Here is a 22,785-nt window from a genome sequence, read left to right as displayed (position 1 = left end):
ACAGCTTCTTCCCCACTATTACCAGACTCCGAAATGACCCTCTTATGGACTGAATGACCTCTACGCATCTTCTTTACTGAGTAGTACTACACTCTGTATGCTTCACCCGATTTCTGTGTCTAACTATTTACATTGTGTATTTATTGTGTGTTCTATATTTCTGATGTACGGAACAATCTGCCTGGACTATAATCAGAACAATACTTTTCGCAATACATCAGTAGTCGTGACAATAAACCTAAATCTCTCTGTCCTTCTCTGTCTGTCTCTCTCTGAATATTTCAACACAAACACATATAACAGACAAAATATTCAATCCATTCAACAAACCTTTCATTATAACAAAGACTGGGCATGATTCTCCCAGCCCCGGTCGGGCTGGAGAATCACCGTGACCAGGCCACGCTGCCCCGACGCCGGCATGCAATTCTCTGCAGAGCGGAGAATCGGTGCCATTGGCGCCAACATGGCTGGTGCAGCGCCGGTCGCGGGCTGCTCTTCGCGGCAGGTCCGCCAATTCTCCAGCCCAGATTGGCTGAGCGGCAGTAAGAAAAGAACCGAAGGGCGGGATTCTCCGCGAACCGGCGGGGTGGGCCACTCCGGCGCCGAGTTGTGGCGGAATCCTCCACACCTTCAGGGGCTAGGCCGGTGGCGGAGTGTTTGGCGCCACACCAACCGCTGCCGAAGGGCCTCCGCCGGCCGGCGCGAATTGGCGCATGCACGCGAGTACCAGTGTGCTGGCGTCATCCCAACGCATGCGCAGGGGGGTTCTTCTCCGCAACGCCCATGGCAGAGGTTGATAGCGGCCGGTGCCAAGGGAGAGTGCCCCCATGGCACATGCCTGCCCACGGATCGGTGGGCTCCGATCGCGGGCCAGGCCACCGTGGGGGCACTCCCCGGGGCCAGATCCTCCGCGCCTCCACTCCCCCCCGAGGACTCTGCAGGCCGCCCATGGAGCCAGGTCCTGCCGATGAAGACCTGTTGTAATTTACGCCGGCAGGACCCGCCGAAAACGGGCAGCCACTCGGCCCATCGTGGGCCGGAGAATCGCCGGGGGGGCCGCTGCCATCAGCCGCCGATCAGCACGCCGCGATTCCCGCCCCCATTAGCCGCCGATCAGCACGCCGCGATTCCCGACCCCGTCAAAACCCCTCAGCCAGTTTCGTGGCAAGACTTATCACCATCCCACAAATGAAACCCTACTAGACTGACAAGACCCCACCCCAAAAACCTTTGACGGGACCATCTCCTTAACAAGGTGAAACTGGCTGCCACCTTGAGTAAACCCCATCCACCGACCATCTCATGGCATATTTCATCTTCCCCAGCCTCAGAAATTCCTCCAGGTCCCCCAACCAGGCCGAATGCACATAGGGAGCCGGGGACCTCCACCCGACCAAGACTTGCTCCAGGGCTAATAGCGAGGAGAAGGCCAAGATAGAAGCCTTCTTCCCCCCCTACAGCCCTGGCATATCCAACACTTCACAGACGGCCATCATCGGAAACGGCTCCACCTCAACGACCTGAATCGGTGACATTTTCACAAGAAAGGAGACCCAAAAATCAAGGACAAGCCCAAAACCTGTGCCTGTGATTGGTGAGCGCCACAGTGAACCGGTCGCACCTACCCGTACCCACGAGAAGAAGCCACTCAAATGCTCCCTAGCCAATAGCACCCCATGCACGACCTTGAACTGGATCAATCTGAACCTCGGGCAGGAGGAGGTGATGTTAATCCTGTGAAGGGCCTTAGTCCACACCGACCCCCTCCCCGAAGACCAAACCCGGTTCGTCCACCCATTTACTCCCCGGTTCTTCCAGCGATGACCGCTCAGTCACCAACAACTGCCCATGAATGTCAGAGACCCTTCCCTCCCCCAGCTCATCCAAGGACCAGAACCCTATCCATTAGTGAAGGGTCTGGCACCAGGGGAAATTAAGGAAGTTCCTTCCGTATGAAAGTGCACATCTGAAAGTATCTGACTGCATTCTTTCTCTCTCTCTCTCTGAGAGCTGGAACTTCTCCACAATCTGATCCAGACTGGCAAACCTGCCTTCTTGAAACATATCCCTAAACTTTTCCAACCCTAACTTCTCCCATGTCCTGACTGTTGAATATAAACCAGGCCATAAAGTCTTTTTTTGTTCCTTTTTTTAAATATAAATTTAGAGTACTCATTTATTATTTTTTTCCCAATTAAGGGGCAATTTAGTGTGGCCAGTACACCTAACCTGCACATCTTTGGGTTGTGGGGGTGAAACCCACGCAAACACGGGAGAATGGGCAAACGGCACATGGACAGTGACCCAGAGCCGGGATTCAAACCCGGGGTTGAATCATGGAAACCCATGATTTCCATGGCCTGCTCCTCGTATGGGGGACACGGGGGGGAGGGGGGACTTGGATCTCTAGTATTCCTCGCCCCCATCTTTGCCCTTTTCCACGTATTATGGGCTATCTTCTCCTACAGGGACAAAGCGAGGGCATTGTGAGCCTCATGTTTGATGGGTCCGGGGGGGGGGGGGGGGGAGGGGGTCTATAGCAGATGGCATGTGTGTGCACCTGTGGACATGAAGTGGTGGCTGGTGGATGCCATGGCATTCTGAGGAGCAAGCACAAAATTTGGATGTGGCGTGGGGAGGGTGTGAGGTGTCAGACAGTGGTTTTTAGGGAGAGGGGGGTTGGGAATTTGAGGGTTGGAGGTGCAACTGATGCCAGGAGAGAGGTAGTAACTTCCCCATGCAGCTCTGTAGTGGTCGTTGGTCTTCTTCCGACATTACACAGCAGACTTCCTTGAAATGCTGTCTGCGCTGACAGCCGCTGTCACTGACTCGCAGACGGTATTGGTGACCCTGCTGCTGGGCCTCCGAACCCCATGGGGAATAGTGCCCCCACCAATCACACTCAAAATGACACTTAGAAATGTTTCCGTTAAATCCCGTCACGAGATCTTCTAAAGCCAAGGAATTTGAGGCATCTACACAGCCGAATCCAAAGAGGAATATCAAAGAGACTGAACAGTATAACCGCGAGCAGCCTCATTGAGAAAGCATCTAACAGTCAGACAGACCAGTTCCATCTATGATCCGAGGTACAGAGGCCTGTTCCATTTAACATTCAGGCCCTGGCAGATTGCAGATATTCTCCTCTGAAGGACACAGTTTCATGCCTTCGCTGAACCAGGAAGACATTTCCCTTGGTCGCCTAAGTGGTATTGTGTGCCAACTGGATTTGTCCTATACTTATTAAAATTGGATGTTGCTTGGGGAAAGGGGCATGTCCAGGAAATGTCGGTATATTTTGTGAACAAGAGGTAACTTCAGATAAAATGGTGTCTACTTATTCATATACTTAAGGTTATAGTGTATCCCTTTTACTTTAATAAATATTCTTTATTCTTTACACAGCTGGACTGGTTCCTCACTGGGTTGTATATAAACACACGTTACATATATGCATATAAAATGCGTAATATATATATATATAAAAGTCTTACACTTTTTAAAGTAAATTAGAGTGCCTAAATCATTTTTTCCAATTCAAGGGCAATTTAGCGTGGCCAATCCACCTACCCTGCACATCTTTTTGGATTGTGGGGGCGAAATCCACGCAAACATGTGCAAACTCCACACGGACAGTGACCCAGAGCCGGGATCGAACCTGGGACCTCGGCGCCGTGAGACAGCAGAGCTAACCATTGGGCTACCGTGCTGCCCTCTTTGTCCTACACTTTTAATACAGAAAGGAATACGTTGTGTTACAGGGGACCTGGAGAATTTTTATAAAATTGGAAGGGAATTTAGAAGTAAAATGTTTGAGATCCCCTAATTTAAGCAATGCCCGTCAGGACTTAAATCAATGTCCTCTGAATGATTGTATCTCTCTTGATTTAACAATTCTGCAATAAATGTATAAATTCTCAAAATTTGATTTCTGTTTTGTTAAATTATTTTTTGCACTTAGTTTCTTGTTTTTCCACTCTTCCTGCACCACTTGTCATTACCATGACATGTAACTATACATTCAGCCTGATACAGTCCTAAAGATTCCCAACATATGCCCATTCCTCAAATTCTAATTCCTATGCCTTCAGGAAAATTTCCACTTTTATCACTTGCTGGAAAACCAATGATATAGCATTGGGTGTGAACCCACACAGTTTCACTTCCCAGCAGGTCACTGGGCACTGATACTGAGCAGGAATCTGGGTACTTTATCCCCAAACCCAGGAATACTGAGTGTAATTGTTACTGCAGCCCAGACTGGACCCGCCTGGGTCCTTCCTGTCTGTACATTGCCCCAGTACCCCATTGGGGAACACTCAGCCCCGGATCTCCTGCAGAAGCAGTGCTGTGGGGCCCGGAGGCGGAGTCTGGTGGGGCCGGGAGGCGGAGTCTGGTGACCCCGTTGCTGGGTCTCTGATGTCACAATGGGGGATGACACTCACTCAGCTCCAGCTGGAAACTGGAAAACGGCCAATAGGATTTCAAACTGGAGCCCGGCCGGTTAAAGGGGAGGGTCAGGAAATCAGAGAAAAATGTTCAGAGAATCAGAGCTGAAATGCTCAGACATTGAAATGTTCACACTGCCACAATCAGTCCCGGTCTGGATTCCTGCAATGCCTCCAGGTGTCTCTTTCCATTTGAACTGAGTTCATTCTCCCAGACCCTGAAACAGATTAAAGATAACAATAATAATAGTTAAACGCTGCGCATAAAAGGGAATGAATCCAGTTTTTATTTTATTTATGACGTTGAACATTAACATAAATACTCACACAAACCGCTCCAGACTCTTGCAAGACAAGATGAGCTGGCTAAAAGCGGGGATAGATTGATCTGTGAATGAGTTTCCCCCCAGTTTCAGAACCTTCAATAATGTGTTTGTGCTGAGAGTGGAAGCGAGACCATCGCAAATGGAATCTGAGAGACCGGTACCCCATAGGCTTTGGTATCAGAGAGAGGGAGAGAAAAAACATTAAAGGAATCAGAGTCAATTTCCAGTGTATATTAATAACATCAATACTGATAGTAATGAATTGCTTCGTTTTATAAAACTGAGTTTTGCCAAAATGCTGTCCAAGTCTCACAATCATCAGGACAGATGCAAAAATACCACATTTCAAAGGGAACAACATTTATACTGCATGAGAAAAGGGTGCTGATTTGTTGGCAAGTCTGCTTGCCTTGGAGAATGCACCAGGGAGCTATTTTCCCCATTCTTAAGTTCAATCTGAAGAAGGTCAGGAGGGGTTATTGGGTTACGGGGATAGGGTGGAAGTGAGGACTTAAATGGGTCAGTGCAGACTCGATGGGCTGAATGGTCTTCTGCGCTGTATGTTCTATGTTCTAAATGCAGAAAGGATGTTGGGGTGGGAGGGGCGGTTTCTCCAGGGGGGTCCACAAAACTAGGGCTCGCCACATGACTGGCAAATGACTGCTTGAATGCACAAAGTTCACAATTAATTAGAAAGATCAAATAGACTAATCAAACCAGCCTCTTGTTGCTGGACAGAAATACCCTCAGCCAAAACCAAAGATCGAAGGTGAGGTGGGGTCTGGCAGAAGACAAACCAGCCAGAAGCGGAGAAGCGGCAGCGAGAAGTGGAAGGGAGGTGGACGTGATGACAAGGAGATGTGGCAGCAGTGACGTTCGAGGCTTGGAGAAAGGAGTGTGAGGATGTGTGTGTGCCTGTGCATGAGGATATGTGTGTGCCTGTGCATGAGGATTAGCATGTATCTGAGTGTGAGGATATGTGTGCGGCTGTGCATGAGGATAAGCATGTATCTGAGTGTGAGGGTGTGTGCACACGCATATGCATATTGTAATGAATGTAGGAATTTCAGATACATGGGACAGGATTCTCCATCCCGCCATCCCATTTTCTGGTGTGGGGGGAATTCTCCATCCCAGCACCCCCATGCCGTCTGGAAATCCACGTGTGTGAGCCGGCTTCCGGCTAAACAGAGGATCCTGTCAAGGAGAATCCAGCCCATTATATTATATGTACTTGCAGCAGTAAGGGTTAAAAGCCTGGGTTCGTGTGTGTATGATTGCTGGAGTAGTGTTTGAAAAAAGTCTTGGTTTGCAAGGCAGCAAAATTGTGGTTACAGGAAGTGCAATTAAAGCATCGTTAAAGAGTGGACTAATGGATTGCCATTTATTTTGAGAGGGTTCTCTGGAGAGTAGTTTAGCGGAGACTCCTGGGATTTACCCAGCTTGCAACGCCTCGCGAGATTTAACACAATCTTACGACACGTTGATATGTGAATCTCGGGAATTGTGGGCGGGATCACTTTTTAAGCAAATCTGCATATTAAGGCAGACAACTAGTCTCACATTAATGTGCAGATTCTGAGTTACCCGAGGCGTGGGATCAATCTCCCTTGCCTTGGAGACCTCGGGCAAGTGCCGCTCAGGACTGGTCTTCACAAGCAGGGAGTAGATGGGAGAGGCACTCTTGGGGCTCTCCCACGGGATTGAAAACAACCTGGTGCATGCCCTTTGGGCAGGGTGGTACCCTGGCACTGCTGTTGCCACCCAGGATCCTGGCAGTGCTGCCCTGACAATGCCATCTGGGGGTCAGCCTGGCACTGCCAAGGTGCCCAAATGGCACTGCCACAAGCTGGCATTTTTAGTGTGGGTGAAATCAGGCCGGGAACCTTCCGATAGTGTATTGAGGTGTGGGCAGTTCTGGGGTTGCTTTCGGGGCGAATCAGGGATTTTAACAGTAACTTCATTGGTGTGAATGTAAGCCTACTTGTGATACTAATAAAGATTATTGTTATTATAATCAGCACCATGCCCCTGGAACCAAGTTCGGTCCCACACCCGACTACCCTTCCCACCCAGAAGGCATTCAAACCCAACCCACCGCAATCTGCTCACACCCAACCCTGTGCCACCCAAACCGCCCATCATGGCCGGGTGACCTGCACACACAGGCCACGAGCTATCCACCCTCTGTGCTGCCCACATCTGACAGCCTCACACTGTGCATTTTCTGTCTCACTATCCCCCCCAGGAGAGAGAGAGAGCAGACTGGAGGGGGCCCGGAGGCCCGTCACCGTCATGGAGCAGCGGGCATTGGACCTCGTCCATGGGCCTGGAGAGGGGGCAGTCGCTCAGGTGGAGATTGGCATCATGGAATTTGGACGAGAGAACTAAATATAGCAACTCCAAATTTGCAGATGATACAAAGTTGGATGGGAGGGTGAGCTGTGAGGATGCAGAGAGGTAATAAGCCCCCGCTGTGTTGTGGTGTCCCTATGGAACCACCCCCACACCACCCAGTGTCTTGCAGGTTATCTGGCGATGAAGCAAGCCCTTCTAGTGCCCGACTGCGACCCCAGGGCACACTGAGTGATGAGCCAGGACTGGATAGCGAGGTAAGACCCCAAACACCATCCTGCGACTGCCTGGAGCACCAGTCCAGGGCCGACACCGACTTTCTGCCACAACTGTCTCCAACACCCTCCACCATCCCACAGACACTGATCTCGGTTGGGCATTGTAGTGAAGAGGCTCCTGGGGCACTATGTGGTGCGTACCACGCACATGTGCAGCGGTACATCAGGTGGAGGTCGGAACCACTGAGTGAGCGAACAGTCAGAGAGCGGCTCGACTCCAGCGACTAACTGCCGTCCAGACAGGTCTTGGGTTTCCAGAAAGGGAGGTCCCATCAATTCTGGAGATTGGCAGGCAATGACTAGTTTGGTACCGCAAGGATCTGTAACAGGACCTCAACTGTGCATATTATATATTAATGATTTGGACGAGGGAACTAAATGTAGTATCTCCAAATTTTCAGATGATACAAAGTTGGGTGGGAGGGTGAGCTGTGAAGAGGATGCAGAGATGCTTCAGCGAGATTTGGACAGGCTGAGTGATTGGAAAATATGCATGGAAGATGCAGTATTATGTGGATAAATGTGAGGTTATCCACTTTGGCAACAAAAACAGGAAGGCAGATAAATTATTTGAATGGGCGTAACTTGAGAGAGGTGGATACTCTGAAAGACCTTGATGTCCTTGTGCATCAGTCACTGAAAGAAAGCTCGCGGGTACAGCAGACAGCAAAGAAACCAAATGGTATGTTGGCTTTCATAGCGAGAGGATTTGAGTATAGCAATAGATATGTTTTACTGCAATTGAAATGAAAAATGAAAATCGCTTATTGTCAGGAGTAGGCTTCAAATGAAGTTACTGTGAAAAGCCCCTAGTCGCCACATTCCGGCGCCTGTTCGGGAAGGCTGTTACGGGAATCGAACCGTGCTGCTGGCCTGCTTGGTCTGCTTTCAAAGCCAGCTATTTAGCCCTGTGCTAAACAGCCCCTAATGGTGGGCATTGGTGAGGCCACACCTGGAGTATTGTGTGCAGTTTTGTGTCCATATCTGAGGAAGGGTGTTCTTGCTATGGAGGGAGTGCAGCGAAAGTTTACCAGGTTGATTCCTGGGATGGCAGGACTGTGATGTGAGGAGAGACTAAATCAGTTAGGATTATATTCATTGAAGTTTCGAAGAGTGAGAGGGGATCTCATAGAAATGTATAAAATTTTAACAGGTTTAGACAAGGTAAATTTAGAAAGAATGTTCCCGATGGTGAGGGAGTCCAGAACTAAGGGTCACAGCCTGAGGATAAGGTGTATACCTTTTAGAATTGAGGTGAAGAGAAATGTCTTCACCCAGAGAGTGGTGAATCTGTGGAATTTACTATCATAGGAAGTAGTTGAGGTGAAAACATTGTGTAATTTCAAGAAGGAATTAGGTATAGCTCTTGGGGCTAAAGTGATCAAGAGATATGGGGGGAATGCAGGATCAGGCTACTGAACTTGATCAGCCATGATCATAATGAAGGGTGGAGCAGGCTAGAAGGATCAAATAGACTCCTCCTGATTCTATTTTCTATGTGTGTTTCCAGTAAACCTACAGACAGTTTAGAAATCTGAGGACAGAATTAGAACGAATATAGAATTTGAAAGAATTAAACAAAATATGATACTCTTAGAGAAACAATTATTTTGAAAGAATTTAAAGATTCACTTCCTGTAGTAGTGAGAACTCAAGTGGAAGAGCAAAGGGTTAAAACTACTAGACAGACAGAAGAAATGGCAGATGATTTCGAATGAGTTCACAAAGCAAAGCTTGGTTTTACATCAATTTCAAGCTGTGAAGGAGTAAAACTAGGGAAATTCACAGGCAGTGAAGAAAAGGTGGCCGAGTTGGATATATTGAGGAGAGTTTGCCTCACGTTAAAAATTAAACCTATGATAATGGAAGAGAGATAAGAAAATGTGTTTTCATTGTAATAAAGTTGGATACATAAAGTCGCTTCATGTACCCAAGGTTGCTTAAGAAACGTACTGGGAAGACAGGCTCATTAAAACAAGAAAACCAGTGGGATTTATTAAAGTTGAAAAAAACATGATTCCATTGATAAAGGTGTAACAGAGTGTACAGAGTCTGTTGAAAGGTTGGTGGCAAAGATCAGGGGCTGGATTCTCCTCTACCCGGCGTGACGGAGGGTTCTGGCGTAGGGGAGTGGCGCCAACCACTCAGGGGTCGGGCCTCCCCAAAGTGGGGAATTCTCCCCACCTTTGGGGGCCAGCCCCGCGCCGGAGCGGTTGGCACCAGAAGACTGGCGCACAAAACTGGCGCCCCCGGCAGCGGGGCTGGCCGAAAGGCTTTCGCCGGTCGGCGCATGCGCCGGCGGTGACGTCAGCGGCCAGCTGCCGCCACCACTGGCGCATGCGCGATGTGGGTTTCTCTTCCGCTTCCGCCACGGCGGAGGCCGTGACGGCCGCGGAAGAGAAATAGTGCAGCCAAGGCACTGGCCCGGAGTCTGAGCGGGGGGGCCCCGATCGCGGGCCTGGCCACCGTGGGGGCACCCCCCGGGGTCCGATCGCCCCCCCGCCCCCCCCAGGACCCCGGGGGCCCGCTTGCGCCGCTGATCCCGCCGTTACAGAGTTGGTTCAAACCTCGGCGGCGGGAGAGGCCTCCCAGCGGCGGGACTTTGGCCCATTGCGGGCCGGAGAATCACCGCAGGGGCCTCGCCGATCGGAGTGGCGAGATTCCTGCCGCCGCCACTTCCCGGGTGGCGGAGAATCTCTGCCACGGCGGGGGCGGGATTTTCGGCGGCCCCAGGCGATTCTCCAACCCTGCTGGGGTTCGGAGAATTTTGCCCCAGATACCGTGGGTGGGATTCTCCGCCGGCGGGATTCTCCGTTTTGCCGGCACCCCGGGGGTTTTGCGACGGTGTGGGGCTACACCACATTGGGAAATCCCATCGACCTGCCAGCATAACGGAAAATCCCGCCGGCGTGTCGGGGCAGAAATGTGGCACGGGGAGGGTGGAGAATCCAGCCCCGGATCTTTTTAAAGATTTTGGTTGTGAGAGTACGTATTTTTTATCTGTACAAGATGGAGTAGGTAAGGAGATTAAGATCTTAAGGGATACAGAAGCATGTCAATCTTTAATGGTGAGAAATAGGGAGATATTTAGTTCAGAAGGAGTATTGGCAGAAAAGGTCGCAATATGCGGAATAAGTGATGAAAGGAGTATTGTTCCACTTTGTAAAGTAAGGTTGGGGAGTCCGGTGAAAAGTGGTGTTGGTGGTAGGGGTGATAGAAAAATTACCTTTCTCGGGGTACAATTTATCCTGCGGAATTGGAGTATAGTGTTCAATTCTGGTCACCACACTACCAGAAGGATGTGGAGGCTTTAGAGAGGGTGCAGAAAAGATTTACCAGGATGTTGCCTGGTATGGAGGGCATTAGCTATGAGGAGCGGTTGAATAAACTTGGTTTGTTCTCACTGGAACGACGGAGGTTGAGGGGCGACCGGATAGATGTCTACAAAATTATGAGGGGCATAGACAGAGTGGATAGTCAGAGGCTTTTTCCCAGGGTAGAGGGGTCAATTACTAGGGGGCATAGGTTTAAGGTGCGAGGGGCAAGGTTTAGAGGAGATGTACGAGGCAAGTTTTTTTACACAAAGGGTAGCGGCTGCCTGGAACTCGCTGCCGGAGGAGGTGGTGGAAGCAGGGACAATAGTGACATTTAAGGGGCGTCTTGACAAATACATGAATAGGATGGGAATAGAGGGATAAGGACCCAGGAAGTGTAGAAGATTTTAATTTAGTCTGGCAGCATGGTTGGCACGGGCTTGGAAGGCTGAAGGGCCTGTTCCTGTGCTGTACTTTTCTTTGTTCTTTGCAATAATATAGCTAAATCACAGGTGGGAGTGATGCCTACCATGGTTGAAACGCTAGTGGGAAGTCAAACAACTGAGGTGTTACAAGAAGCATATCCTGGTGTTTCCTGATGGGTGTGGTGACAAGATCACAAAGCCACAGGTTGAGACAGGAGGAAGAGAACTTGAGGAGTACCAATAGGGAGGCTGAAGTTCAGTTACTAGAAACAATGATGGTTGATAAAGAACAAGAACAGGCGGTGGATGACAAGAGCAGTGGTGGATGAAGAGGATATCTTTCGTTCAAGAAAGTTGATAGAATTACAGCAGAAAGATTCAGCGATAAAGAGTTGTATCAGAAAGCATATACAGAAATAGAATCTGAGTGTATATCAGTTATTACATTAGAAATAATGAACTCATGAGAAAAAGGCGACCTTACATATTTGATCAGATGAGATGTTGGCAGACGTTCAAGTGGTATTACCGGTGGGTTATAGAAAGGAGATCTTGTGGTAGCACATGAGGTTCTTGTAGCCGATCATTTAGGAGTAAGGAAAACTCAATTATTGGTCTGGATCGCATAAGGATGCAGTTGAGTTTTGTCGTACATGTCACATGTCAGGCAATAGGAAAACCTCAAGCAGCAATAAACCCACAACCCTTAATACCCATTCAAGCATTTGAGGAACCTTTTACTAGGATCCTAACTTATTGCGTGTGACCCCCTGCCTAAAATGAAAAGTGGGAATCTGTACTTATTGATCATAATGGATGTATCTACTAGATTTCCAGAGGCCATTCCATTCAGAAATATTAAGCTAAGAGGGTTGTAGAGGAGTTAACCAAATATTTTATCAGTTACAGACTAGCAAAAGAAATCCAATCAGATCAGGGATCAAAATTTGTGGAAGTTATTCAGAGAAGTTATGGATACCTTGGGAATAAAGCAATTTAACACAACTGAGTATCATTCAGAATGATAAAATGCATTAGATAAATTACCGAGTTACCTTTGGTGGAAAATCAAAGTGACCTAAGAGAACTTTTACACTCACAGAGAGCTATATGTATCCTATAGAGTATTGGTTGTGTTTTGTAATGAGAAATGTTTAGAGTTGAAAGGCTTTGGGCGGCATGGTGGCATAGAGATTAGCACTGTTGCTTCACAGCACCAGGGTCCCAGCTTTGATTCCCAGCTTGGGTCACTGTCTGTGTGGAGTCTGCACGTTCTCCCAGTGTCTGCGTGGGTTTCCTCCCGGTGCTCCGGTTTCCTCCCACAGTCCAGGAAGATGCACTCGTTAGTTGAATTGGACATTTTGAATTCTCCCATCTGAGTTCCCGAACAAGCGCCGGAGTGTGGCGACTAGGGGATTTCCCCAGTAACTGCATTGCAGTGTTAATGTAAGCCTACTTGTGACAATAATAAGGATTTTAAAAGAAATGACGCCATCTGTTTATATTGTGGTTCATTTTTTAAGGAGGAAGTGTGATGAATGTAGGAATTTCAGATATATTGTATTATATGTACTTGGAGCAGTAAGGGCTGAAAGCCTGGGTTAGTGTGTATATGAATGTTGCAGTACTGGTTTTAAAAATCCTGGTTTGCAAGACAGCTAGGCTTTCTGGAGCCAGGGGTGCAGTCATAAAGCTTTCCAAAAGTTTGGGCTCATGGACTTTTATTTGTATTAAGAGGGTTCCCTGCGGAGTGGTTAATTAGAGACATTGTGTTCCGTTTCGTAAGATGATGTCGTTAATGTGAGGAGATAGGGGCTGAAGCAGTCAGTGTTGAGGTTTTCAGAGAGTTTTAGTCTTTCACTGGAAGGTAAGATGAGAATTTTCCTGAAGAAATACAGCCAGAGATTCTGCACTTTTCTGACAGAGTGTCAGGTCTGTTTCTTTAAAGCAGTCTCAAAAAATCTCTATCAAAGTGAAGTATTCAAGAAGTCTCTGGACAGCAATTATTTCTGTGAGCTAACTGTATTTAAAAGTGGATTCAGAGCAGAGATAATTTTGTTGTTTGAGTGTAAATAAAGATGGCAGTTAAGGTTATTGTGTCACTGTATTGATTAGTATTATTTAAAGGGCTAATTCTAAGCTACTTTCTTGTGTGATGTTTAAGATATTTTAATATTGCATTAGTAAAGTTTGTTTGAAGACACCATGGGCGGGATTCTCCGACCCCCTGCCGGGTCGGAGAATCGCCGGGGGATGGCGTGAATCCCGCCCCTGCCGGCCGCCAATTTCTCCGGCACCGGAGATTCGGCGTGGGCGGGAATCGCGCCACGCAGGTCGGCGGGGCCCCTCCCACCGATCCTCCATCCCGAAGTCCCACTGGTTCTCTGCCAGTCCCGCCGGCGTAAATTGAACTAGATGCCTTACCGGCGGGCAGGCTCCGGGGTCCTGGCGGGGGGGGGGGGCGATCTGGCCCCGAGGGGTGACCCCACGGTGGCCTAACCGCGATCGGGGCCACCGATCCGTGGGCGGGCCTGTGCCATGGGGGCACTCTTTACCTACGCGGCGACCATCTGCCTCCTCCATGGTGGACGCGTAGGTGACCCCCCCCCGCGCATGCACGGACTCGCGCCAGCAGGCGGAGTCCCTTTGACGGGGCGCCAACCACTCTGGGGCGGGCCTATCCCCTAAAGGTGCAGAGGAGTCCGCACCTTTGGGGCGGCTCGACGCCGTACTGGTTCACGCCACTCCGCCCCGCCGGGACCCACCGCCCCGCCGGGTACGGTGAAATCCCGCCCTATATCTCTATTTTGAAATCACTCCTGGGGTGAGATATCCTTCCTTTCCTCATATTCTTACAAAATTAAAATAATATGTTGGGGTTTATGTCCAGTATCCTAGCCACTGTTGAGGTCTGGTCCAGGATCGGAATCATGTGTAACTAAGGATGCCTGCGTGTGTGAGTGTATGAGGATGATTGTGTGTGACAGGATGGATGTGTGAGGATGTGTGGACGTATATGGTAAAGAGGAGAGACGGGTGTGTGTGTACATACCTGTGAGAGAGAGGTGAATGTGTGTGAGAGAGAGGTGAGAGTGTGTGCATATGTGTGAGAGAGAGGTGAATGTGTGTGTGAGAGAGAGTGAGAGGGGTGAGTGTATGTGAGAGCAGTCTGTGTGAAAATGTGAGAGATATGAGGGTGTGTGAGGGAGAGAGATGAATATGTGTGTGTGTGTGTGAGGGAGAGAGGGGTACGTATGTCCAATATGAGGATCAGCTTCCAGAATTCCTCCTCCCAGTAAAAATGACATAAGAATGTTTTTAATTAAAATAACTTATTTAATTATCAGATTATTCACTCCTAAAGTGGCTCCTACTTATAGGAATGAATGTTAAGCAGCTATGGGAGGGTGGCTTGGCTAGGGGTTAATGTGAGGGAGCCATGTAGCTGGCTAATGTATTTGTGACTGTGTGCCTCTTTCCAATTCCAAATATATGCATAGATATAGCTAGAAAAGACTTGTTTACATTTGATTTGTGTTCACACCTATTTCACTGCAAAAAAGGGATAGCGACATCCTGAGAATGTTCGGGATTCCCTGATGCTCTTGGGAAGTCACAAGGGGTTCCGCAGCTCGAAAAGTTTGGAAAAGCCGGAGGTAGACGATTAGCTATGATCTTGTTAAATGGTCACGCAGGCTCGAGGGGCTGAATGGCTGACTCCTGCTCTTATGTTCCCAACCCATCAGCATTCCTTTCCCATGTAATATAAATCATTGCTCATTTTGAAATTTGGTTGTCTTGCATTTGTCTTGATGAGGGCAAGACAAAAAGCTTCAATGGCATATCTCTTTTTCAGCAATACTACAATATTACAATAATAATTGTAATATTCAGTGTCAGACCTGCAATTATTAGAAAGACAATCTCATACAGTTTAGCATTTACCTCAGTTCCATAATTTTGCAGTCCGAGTACCTCAGTGCAGTGCACAATATTTTCACTCCCGAATCGCCTAGTTTATTATCACCCAGGTTTAGCGACGTCAGTGCACAGTTTGTACTGAGAGCAGAGGCAAGATCCTGAGCACAAACTTCTGAGAGACAATTGTTATGCAGCCTGGGAATCAGAGGAAAAGGGAAATAACAGAGTTAGGGTGAATCCCCAGTTTTTATTACCGGCACCATTACTGATACCAGTAATATTGTTAGATATCGAATTATTACAAACACAGATAATCTCAAAAAGTGTGGTACTCACTGCAGTTCCTGTATTTTACAGTCCGGATTCCTCAGAACTGAAGACAAGAATTTCACTCCTGAATCTCCAAGTTTATTTTCACCAAGATTCAGATTTGTCAGTGATTGGTTTTCACTGACAGCTGAGGCAAAATCCTTGGCAAAACTAGCTGTGAGTTTGTTATCATTCAGGCTGGTGATCAGAGAGAGAGAGAGAGACACACAGATTAAAGTACCGCCTTTTGTGACTTCTTTGTTAGTGTATTTATACACCCAGACTAAAGCTTCCGTACACCAGATCACCCATTGCGTAAGCAATTATTTGCTTATCTGTGTTTTCTTCCCCTCGCTCATCAAAGATACTTTATTCTAATTGAAATTTGTCCCATTTTATTCATTCTATTCTGGATTAATGTGGCCTTGATCGGTAGCTGATGCTAGGAGACGGCAGTCATGTCGGAGCAGAGATCTCAGCAGGTTTAACAGGGAGATTGCGTCAAAGTCACTGATAGCGGATTCTTTCTCTTAGTTCTGGCTGTGGACATTTAATATTTTTTGAAAACATCATTCCAAAAGGGTTAAAAAGCAGAGCCTGGAATGGTTACAGCTAAAGTGTAGCCCAAACGGAGATTAACCTGGAAAAGTTCAAACCTCTTTCTCCAGAGCCAACTGCAAAAATGGCTCTATTCAATTCTTAGATGTTCACTGAATTTCGTGTTTTCATGTAAATGTGTCAATATGTGATTCGGTAAAATTTGGGAGGGAGAGGAGGGACATGCACAATACCCAAGTTCAAAGAGAATGTTACATCTCTAATTTTTAAATGAAAAGAATTGTCTGTGTTTAAGTTTTACACATGTATAGGAGTTTTGAGGTGATGTGGTTTTCCTGCATCCGGGAATGGTCTCTCCTGAATTTTCAATATACGTCTTGGATGTTAAAAAGAGCGGATGAGTCTGTAGTTGGATTATTCTGTCAAAATTGAGATTAGAGGCTTCCCTCTGTCGGTTACATACCACAATTTGCTGTACAGAAACTGCGCAAAACAATGCTGCCCTCATGTTGCAGAAACCTTTCTAATTAGCACGAATTGTAAAGTATGTCATTTGTGATTTTGCCTTTTGTGGGATTTTGCAGGAGTACAGGGCAGACTTCTCTGTTTCACAGACTAAGTGCTGACCCTGGGACTGAATCGCAGATGTTTTCTGGTCCCGATGGCAGCGCTGATCCTGGAGCTATTCAGGATATTCTAATGGGCCAGCACCGGGGTCATGTGAAATTAGTGCCATTCCAACGCACGTCAGCCAGTGTCGGGATTACCACTCGAGTGCCTGACAAGCTGCAGCCACATATAAGCACTCCACTCCCCACACACTCTCAATTCAGCCAAGAAGATGCCACTGCGAAGAGCGACCAGGAGATTCACAAATGCAGAGCTCAAGTCACTACGGGATGCCGTGGAGGAGAGGCGGGACACTGGGTTGGGCAGAAGGCTGTCACCCGTCGACGTAAACCGTGCCTGGGCGCAGATGGCAGAGGCCGTGAGCGCTGTGGGCCCGACCACCAGTATCGGGCAGCAGTGCAGGAAGAAGCTGCACAACTTCCTCTGGGCCGCCAGGGTGAGTCACCAGCTCCGTGTCCCTGGCAATACTCCCCATACCCATCGGCCTCCCAACAGGTGGAACAGTAGGCAGCGCTGGGTGAGGATGGGCAAACCGACAGGCCAGACAGGTTGAGTCACCACCACCACCGTGCCCCTCACACCAAACCCTGCTCCACACACCTGTTAACCCCACTCCTTCTCCTAGAGGGTGATCGAACCCCACCATGTGGCAACCCCACCCTGCACATGCCAACACCCATACCACCTGCCATGGCCGTGTTCCCAGCACACATAAGTCACCCCTTGCGATGCCCATGTCAGAGTGTCTCACACTGTGCATTATCTGTCCCCCAGGAGAAGGCGGCCCACAACCGCAGAACTGTAGGGAAAGAGAAATGACCAGAAGGGCCCACCAGACCCTCACCGTCTCAGAGCTTGTGTGTGATGCGCCCCATGAGCCTGTTCACTATTATCCACATCCAGTTATTATGAACACAGTCTCACAGTCTGGTACTTACTGCAGTTCCTGTATTTTACAGTCTGGATTCCTCAGTGCTTTAAATAATGGTCTCACTCCCGAATCTTTCAGTTCATTGTTCCTCAGCCTAAAAACAGACAAAAATTGAGACTCAAACAAATTAAGCTCTGGGTTTGATGCAGTTTTTCGGCCACTGTTACATAGAACATAGAACTTAGAACAGTACAGCACAGAACAGGCCCTTCGGCCCTCGATATTGTGCTGAGCAATGAGCACCCTACTCAAACCCACATATCCACCCTATACCCGTAACCCAACAACCCCCCCAACCTCACTTTTAGGACACTACGGGCAATTTAGCATGGCCAATCCACCTAACCCGCACATCTTTGGACTGTGGGAGGAAACCGGAGCACCCGGAGGAAACTCACGCACACACAGGGAGGATGTGCAGACTCCGCACAGACAGTGACCCAGCCGGGAATCGAACCTGGGACCCTGGAGCTGTGAAGCATTTATGCTAACCACCATGCTACCGTGCTGCCCCCCATGAAACCACATGAAACACTGAACAAACGTTTCCTGTCACTGATGAGGAATTTCATCCTGTCCAACTTCATATATGATGAGCTCGGTGTGGAGGTGGAGTTGGAGGATGTGGGTATTCTTTGCAAAAAATGGCGACAGCGCAGATATGTAGCTCAGCAGAAGTGTGATAAACACAGGGAGCGAGGAAGTATTAAGGGGATTAGCATCCTTGAAATATATATCCTTGATAAATCACCAGGGTGAGGTGAAAAGTTCTCCAGGCTGTGAAAAAAAATCATGGAAGAAATTGCGGAAGATTTGCGGGGCAGCACGGTAGCATAGTGGTTAGCATAAATGCTTCACAGCTCCAGGGTCCCAGGTTCGATTCCCGGCTGGGTCACTGTCTGTGCGGAGTCTGCACGTCCTCCCCGTGTTTGCGTGGGTTTCCTCCGGGTGCTCCGGTTTCCTCCCACAGTCCAAAGATGTGCGGGTGAGGTGTATTGGCCATGCTAAATTGCCCGTAGTGTCCTAAAAAGTAAGGTTAAGGGGGGTTGGGTTACGGGTATAGGGTGGATACGTGGGTTTGAGTCGGGTGATCATTGCTCGGCACAACATCGAGGGCCGAAGGGCCTGTTCTGTGCTGTACTGTTCTATGTTCTATGTTCTATTTGATTGGATACAGATGAGGTGCTGGAGGATTGAAGGTCTGCTAACTTTGTACCTCTATTGAAAAAGGGAGTGAGGGATAGGCCAAATAATTATAAGCCAGTTAATCTGACCTTGGTAGTGGGCAAATTATTGGAATCAATCTGAGGAGCAGGGTAAATTGTCATTTAAAAAGACATGGATTAATCAAAGACAGTCTGTATGGATTTGTTAAGGGGAGGTCATGTTTGACTAATTTGATTACATTTTTGAGGAAGTAACAAGGAAGATTGATGAAGGTAGTGTAGTTGATGAGATCCACATGGAATTTAGCGGCTTTTAACAAGGTCTCACTTGGCAGACTGATCATAAAAATAAAAGCCCATGGGATCTCGGGGAATGTAGCAAGGTGGATGCAAAATGGCTCAGTGCCAAAGGATAATTGTTAAGAAATATTTTTGTGATTGGAAGGTGGTATCCAGTGGAGTTCCGCAGGACACAGTTTGAGGTCCCTTGACTTTTGTGCCATATTAATGATTTGGACTTAAATGTAGGGATAATGATCAAGACGTTTGCAGATGACTCAACAATTGGCCACAAAAAATGAAATTCAGCTCAGAAAAATGTGAGGCGATGCATTTGTAATAATCAAACAAGGCAAAAGATTACATAATAACTGGGAGGATCCTGGGAGATGTAGAGGAAGTGAGGGGCCTCGGAGTGAATGTCTGCAGGTAACTAAAGGCCAGGTTGACAAGGCTGTTAAAGAAGGCATATGGAATCCTTGATTTATCAGCTAAAGCTAAGATTACATTCGTTTTTATAAAAAAATAAGAGCAGGAAGTTATAATGGAACTATATGAAACATTAATTAGACCACAACTTGAATACTGTGGCATAGCTCTGATCACTTCCTTACAGAAAGAATGTCCTTACATTAGTCAGGATACAGAGGAGATTTACAAATCGGATCCCAGGAGTGGAAAATTGCAGCTATGAGGAAAGATTGGATATGCTGGGGTTGCTCTCCTTGGAAGAGGAGATTGAGGGGAGATTTGACTGAAATGCACAGAATTATGAGGGTCTCGTTAAAGACTATTTGGCAGAGGTCAGTGACAAGGAAGCAATAATTGAAAACGTTTGATAGAAAGAATGGGGGGGGGAGAGAATGAAGAATGATTTTTTTTCACCCAGAGGGTTGTGGGGGTCTGGAACTCACTGCAGTTGAAACGGTAGTTCCTGCAGAAACCGTTAACAGATTGAAAAAGGTGTCTGGATAGTCACTTCAAGTGTTGTAAGTGGCAGGGCTACAGACCAAATACTGGAATGTGGGATTAGGCTGGGTGACTCGTTTTTCAGCTAGTGCAGACACAGCGGCCCAAGCGAGCTCTTTCTGGGCCTAAAATCTTTGTTTAAGGACTGTCAGTGATGTATTCATCAGATACCTTGCTGTTGCTGCCTATCAACATCCTCCAGTCCTGTATTATTCCCTGATGATCAGTGTGCCTCAATAATTGACCCTTTCTCAAATGTCCCTAATGCTCAGGACAGTGAATAATTTTAAGCACTTGGAACAATTCTAAAAGAAATCCACTGACAGCTGAAAGAATTCTTGTTTTACCAAGATTATCAGTCAAAGCAATGTCTAACATGCAACCCTCCCACCACAATGACAAGACAAACACTGAACAGTGTTGGAATAAATATCTAAATGTCCTATAAAGTAAGGTTCCCATCCTATTCCTCTTCAAAGTGATCACGTGTAAAATATTTTGAATATACATTTGTACAGGCATCTTGTATTTTGTTTTCCAACCTTTCAAATATTATTTAATTTAAACAAATCATCAGATCGAATAAAGACTATCGGCAGGATTTTCCAGCCCTTCCCGCTCGTGGAATCTTCCATTCCTGCCGAAAGCGACCCCCGCGGTGGGTTTCCTGGCAGCGGGATGGGTGAACAACGCAAAACACTATAGACGTTGGCGGGACCGGATGATTCCGCAGGTACCAAACGGCGATCCGTCTCCGCTGTTGGAAAACACACATTGGGGGGTCCGGAAAATCCCACCCAATGAAATCCTGACTTGCTCAGCAGGATCAATTTTTGACATTCCAAACCAGAGGAAATGACAAAATGATTATTTTATGTAGGTGCTATTTGCATTGAATCTGCTACTCCAGTTTAACTGCAAAGATTGTTTTCCTTCTCTCTGCAGTAAAATTTATGTGACTATTACTATTCTAGAATTTACCAAACAGTTAGGGGGAAAAAAGCTGTTACCTCAAGACCCGGCATTTGTGCAAAACAGGTTCCAGCTGCTGAAGTCCTTCAAACTGAAGAGAACAATTGTCCAGCTCGAGGTGGTTTATTTTATTACAGAGTGCAATGGTCTGAGACAGGACCGCACAGTCAATCGGGGTCATTATCAAATGACAAAACGTAAGTGTTTCCATCGATCCCACTGTCTTCTGAGCCAGTGTTTTATTCTGAGACTCAAACAGGTAGTGAAATGTGTTCAGGAGGTTCCTCTTATCAGTTTTGCTCTTTGTGTATCCAATCTGTTCATCAATCTGCTTCTTCACCCAGTCAATCACTCCACAAGTTGTTTGATGAAGAAATTGACCCAGAATCTCCTCCAGGGGCCGAGCTGCCTGTGGGGAGGAGAGACCAGCAACAAAACGGAGAAATATCTCAAATCGTCCATCTCCCTTGCCATAGGCCTCGCTGAAGTCTTGCCCAATATCTCTGGGATCTGGAGTCAGGAACTGTGCGAGTGCAGCTACAAACTCCTGGATAGTGAGGTGTGGGAATGTGTAAACCACACTCTGGACAGAAACATCCCTCTCCAAAAGTTCCATCAGGAACCCAGACAGGAACTGGGAAGGTTGCAGATTGTACTTGATCAAATCTTCATTTCTGAACACAATCTTCTTCTCAGAGACTCCTGTGAAGGCCATCTCACCAAGCTTCAGTAACACATCACGAGGGCTTTCAATCTCTCGGCCATGGTTTTTCAGAATGTTGTAAATATAATAGGAATATAGTTGGGTGATGGTCTTGGGAACTTGCTGCTGTTTCCTGTCTGTTTGTGTAAAGAAGGGACCCAGTGACAGACCGAGGATCCAGCAGTAGGAAGGGTTGTAGCACATGGTGTACAGGATCTCGTTCTCCTCCACATGTTTGAAAACAGCTGCTGCCACCGTCTGATCTTCAAAAAACTTGTTGAAATATTCCTTCCGTTCATCACCAACAAATCCCAGGATTTCAGCCCAGACACTGATCTCAGCCTTTTCCAATAAATGTAATGCAGTGGGGCGGCTGGTCACTAGCACTGAACATCCTGGGAGCAGCTTGTGCTGTATTAAACTGTACACAATGTCAGACACTTCACACCAGCATTCGGGATCTGTGCACATGGACTGAGGTTCTGTATTTCTCCGATTGTCAGAAAAATCAATACTGTCATTGAATTCATCCAAACCATCGAATATAAACAGCAATCCCTCTGGATTCTCCCAGAGCTCTCCCAAGACATTCCCAAAGTAAGGATACTGATCCAGTATCAGATTCCTCAGGTTTATTCTGCAGTTAATAGTGTTCAAATCCCGGAATTTAAAACTGAAAACAAATTGAAAGTGTGGGTATATTTTCCCCGTGGCCCAGTCATAAACAATCTTTTGTACCATTGTTGTTTTTCCAATTCCCGGAACTCCACTCACTGCGGCTGAACTCCCAGATTTGGATTCTCTCTGGGAAAAGCTGCTCTGGAACAGTTGATCAGTTCGGATTTTCTCTAATTCTCTCCGGAGATCTTTCTTTCTCCACTCTTCATGGTCTCGGCCTCTTGCCAGCAGTTCATGTTCTACAAATGTCCGATATCGAACAGCAGAAATAATCGTCAGCTCAGCGTATCGACCAACCAGCTGGAAAATCTTAACCTTCTCCTTTATCAGGATAGTGTTGACTGTCAGTGTTTCAGTTTGTACCCGGAGTGTCTCCTTGTGTTTCTGCTGAACATCTTCAATGAGACATACATAAAATGGATCTCAATATTAGTTACATTGGAATAAAAAAGAACTCTCAATCCTATTCACTATACATTTTATACGTCAGTCAGTGTATCAGGATCCTGCCAGGTTTGTA

At 47.3% G+C, this 22,785-nt stretch overlaps 1 protein-coding gene across 2 annotated transcripts in view; it reads right to left on the bottom strand.

Annotated features, from left to right (window-relative positions):
• Window positions 1-3,414: 3,414 nt before the first annotated feature.
• Window positions 3,415-22,785, bottom strand: part of LOC119967848 (NACHT, LRR and PYD domains-containing protein 3-like) — a 55,764-nt gene continuing 36,393 nt past the window's right edge. Inside the window, exons 6-11 of one of the 2 annotated variants that reach the window (XM_038800895.1) lie at window positions 20,923-22,660; window positions 17,506-17,592; window positions 15,407-15,577; window positions 15,095-15,265; window positions 4,779-4,946; window positions 3,415-4,669 (exon numbers count right to left, since the gene is read on the bottom strand). In XM_038800895.1, coding sequence (XP_038656823.1) covers window positions 4,582-4,669; window positions 4,779-4,946; window positions 15,095-15,265; window positions 15,407-15,577; window positions 17,506-17,592; window positions 20,923-22,660 — 2,423 coding nt within the window. In that variant the 3' untranslated portion in view covers window positions 3,415-4,581. The remainder of the gene's footprint in view (window positions 4,670-4,778; window positions 4,947-15,094; window positions 15,266-15,406; window positions 15,578-17,505; window positions 17,593-20,922; window positions 22,661-22,785) is intronic. The other variant, XM_038800896.1, reaches the window with a different exon arrangement.

This window comes from Scyliorhinus canicula, chromosome 6, assembly GCF_902713615.1.
Source record: "Scyliorhinus canicula chromosome 6, sScyCan1.1, whole genome shotgun sequence".
In the NCBI taxonomy this organism is placed as follows: Eukaryota; Metazoa; Chordata; class Chondrichthyes; order Carcharhiniformes; family Scyliorhinidae; genus Scyliorhinus; species Scyliorhinus canicula.
Note: the sequence above shows the minus strand (reverse complement) of the source record. Positions and strands in the feature narration are given on the sequence as shown.